Source organism: Setaria italica, chromosome V (genome assembly GCF_000263155.2).
Source record: "Setaria italica strain Yugu1 chromosome V, Setaria_italica_v2.0, whole genome shotgun sequence".
NCBI classification, from domain to species: domain Eukaryota; kingdom Viridiplantae; phylum Streptophyta; class Magnoliopsida; order Poales; family Poaceae; genus Setaria; species Setaria italica.
Window position 1 is genome coordinate 45,885,425 of NC_028454.1, and position 2,748 is coordinate 45,888,172.

The 2,748-nt window shown below is 45.3% G+C and overlaps 1 protein-coding gene across 1 annotated transcript in view; it reads right to left on the reverse strand.

Annotated features, from left to right (window-relative positions):
* The window catches only part of LOC101782582, a 6,952-nt gene that overhangs the window by 3,498 nt on the left and 706 nt on the right, over nt 1–2,748 (reverse strand). Inside the window, exons 2-3 of the mRNA XM_004971147.3 lie at nt 2,387–2,445; nt 2,220–2,317 (exon numbers count right to left, since the gene is read on the reverse strand). Of these exons, the coding sequence (XP_004971204.2) occupies nt 2,220–2,317; nt 2,387–2,445 (157 nt within the window). The remainder of the gene's footprint in view (nt 1–2,219; nt 2,318–2,386; nt 2,446–2,748) is intronic.

The following is a 2,748-nucleotide window of genomic DNA, read 5'->3' on the forward strand; positions in this document are numbered from 1 at the left end:
CTTCAAATGTTACAGGAACAAGCAATGGCAGTGCCAGAGATCAGCGAAGAGGGATTCGTACCAGATACTGTGGAATTGCTGACTGATGAGGAAGAGGATGTCACACAGAATAGCAATGTCCAACTGTTAGGTGTTCAGACTGAGCATGATGAACTGGAAGGGAAAAAACAAGGTATCTTTGTCTATCGACCCCACCCCGCCCCCACCCCCTATCCTCGAGCTCCTCTAACATTTTTTGGTACAGAACTGAAAAAAATGTGTGGTATCCTCGGCATCAATTACAAAGTGAAGCTAGCAGAATTTGGGTCTAAGGTTGATGAAGAAAGAGTGGATGAGGCTCTGACCTTTCTTAGAGTCACCAGGGACAACAACTTCAATGAGGTAATTTCATAATAGTTTGACGAGTCAGTGAATGAGACACAATAAGTGATTGATTGTGTTTCTGGTTGCTGTTGTTACTTCATCCAGTCTGATAGTTTCCCTGTGATTTTATTCTATGCTTCACAGCTCAAAACAATTTCAAAGGAGATCATTAAAGAATGGAAGGCTTCCAATACCCCATTCAAAACAATGTACAAGATCTCCTGGATCACGTATATCCATGATTCTGCTACTGCTGATGAAGTAAGAGGTCAAAACCTTTTGTCTCTCGCGTTTGTGAACAAAGCTAAAAAGGAGCTAACGAACCTGCAAAAGGAGAGAGATATCAGATACAGAAAGAAAGGATAATGCTAAAGGATTCACAAAGTAGAAGCAGGTAGAAATATGAATAACTTTAAGAGAAATGGCTTTTGGAGATTCCATATGGAAATACAGGTGTCATGTGATTACGCTTGAGATTTCTTATCCCCCCCCCCAAACGAATAGCAGTTCCACCATTATCCGAATCAGCATTGCGCCAGAATCTATTCAACCAAGAAAGGCGCAAGTGCTAGCTGATCTGAAACGAAATCAAATAGTTCTTTCCATTTTCCCAACTATACAAGGTACTCTTTCTTCTCTCTTGCTCCTCTTTAACAGTAGCAATGCCAACAATTAACTAGCAGAAAGGATGTGTCGGGCTAAATAAAGGATGAACTTTGGAAATACCACTACCAGCCAACTAGGTAGAACTTACAGGCTTTCCGGATACTACATGTTTCACCCTATCTTTGGTAAAAGAGCTTCACATGCTTAAATACCAATCACATAATACCCTTATCCATGTGTTCTTTCCTGCAAATCCTACACATTTATCAATATAATCACGCCACCATACACTAATCTTCAGGGACAGGTAAACTGCGCTGAGCAAGGTTTCGGACATATTGGTGACAGTGAAATCTTCACGGCCATCTTTCGTCTACTGTAAACGCAAGCAAACAGCCATGCTAAACGGCCACTTTGTTGCTACAGACAAGTAAATAATTGGTTGCTAATGGTGGCAGCTACAAGATCGACCTGAGCGTGAAGGCAGCCAACGATGGGGCTGGTTCCCAAGAGATTACCAGAGAAGCTCCCTGCCAAACTAGGACTTAGGTACTTGTAATTTACATATGAGCATAGTACTCCCACTTTTCCCTTCTATTTCTCAAACAGATATGTAGTACATGAAAACTCCAGGTTCGTCAAGAAACAGTTTTATAACTCTACTAAAACCTGCTCTACTAACAAACAACATACAGAAATTATCACTGGTGCTAAGCCACCGCACGATGGCTTCCTTACTGATTTCTATATAATATCGTACAGCATTGTTAAACACAGTGGTTGGACACATAGCATTATTCTCGCAGGAACATAACCCCAGATTAACAATCCTCAAAACCATATAAAACCACAATCGGCCCATTTCTGGTAATTTAGAACCTGGAGTTCTGGACAGAGCAAATTACTTTCACTAAAAAAACAGAGCAAATTACTGAGTCACAAAACTTTGAAAACTAGATTCTGCTCATGGTAGAAAAAATCCATCAAAATTTGGGGCAGAACTTTTCTGCCTATGGAGATTGTCTAGCGCAAAGGTTTCAGGAGGTCAAGACGGTGCTAGAAGGACCATCCATGGCCCTAGTCCGCCTAGGAGCTTGATACCAGTTTCCATTGCGGCAGTCGGCTGGACTAGATCAGACCATTGCGAACGCAGCTTCACAGCAGAAGGTTATGCGCACTAGCTAGCGCTAACTATCTGAGATTCCCCTAATCTAGGCAGAGAGGGTGGCGAACGGGTTCTGTGAACTCACCGAGACGGGGACTGAGTAGAAGGTGCCGGGCTGGTGACTGCGAACTCGGCGGCTTCGGCTTCGCGCCCCGGGTTCCCAACGGTCAGGAGCTGTTCGATCTGCAATAGGGGACGTCATGGCAGGAAACGGTGGGTTGAACATGATAGAGAATAAGGCCGGAGGCTCACCGGGGAGGATATGAGAGTCGGCGGGAGTGGTCCTCGCCGGCTTTCTCCCAATTCCGTCCCTGAGGGGGGGGGGGGGGGGGGGGGGGGGGGGGATGGTTCATCCAAAGCGGGTGCATTAAGAGGGAGAATTGGGCCAACCCGATTGGCCTATGGGTCCTAGGCCGATTGGCCTACCCTCTTTTATGCTCCTCCGGTGCTCATCTTTCTCGCGTAGACTCACGTGTGCTGTCCAAAGTGAAGGTCCAAATCAAGCCCCCACAAAGCGCCGCTTAATGTAAAATTTCTTGCCATTTTGCAATGGGGGGCACGGGTATCATTTCTACGAATATGGAGTTATTTCAGGGGGCCCGTGGCCGCGTAGC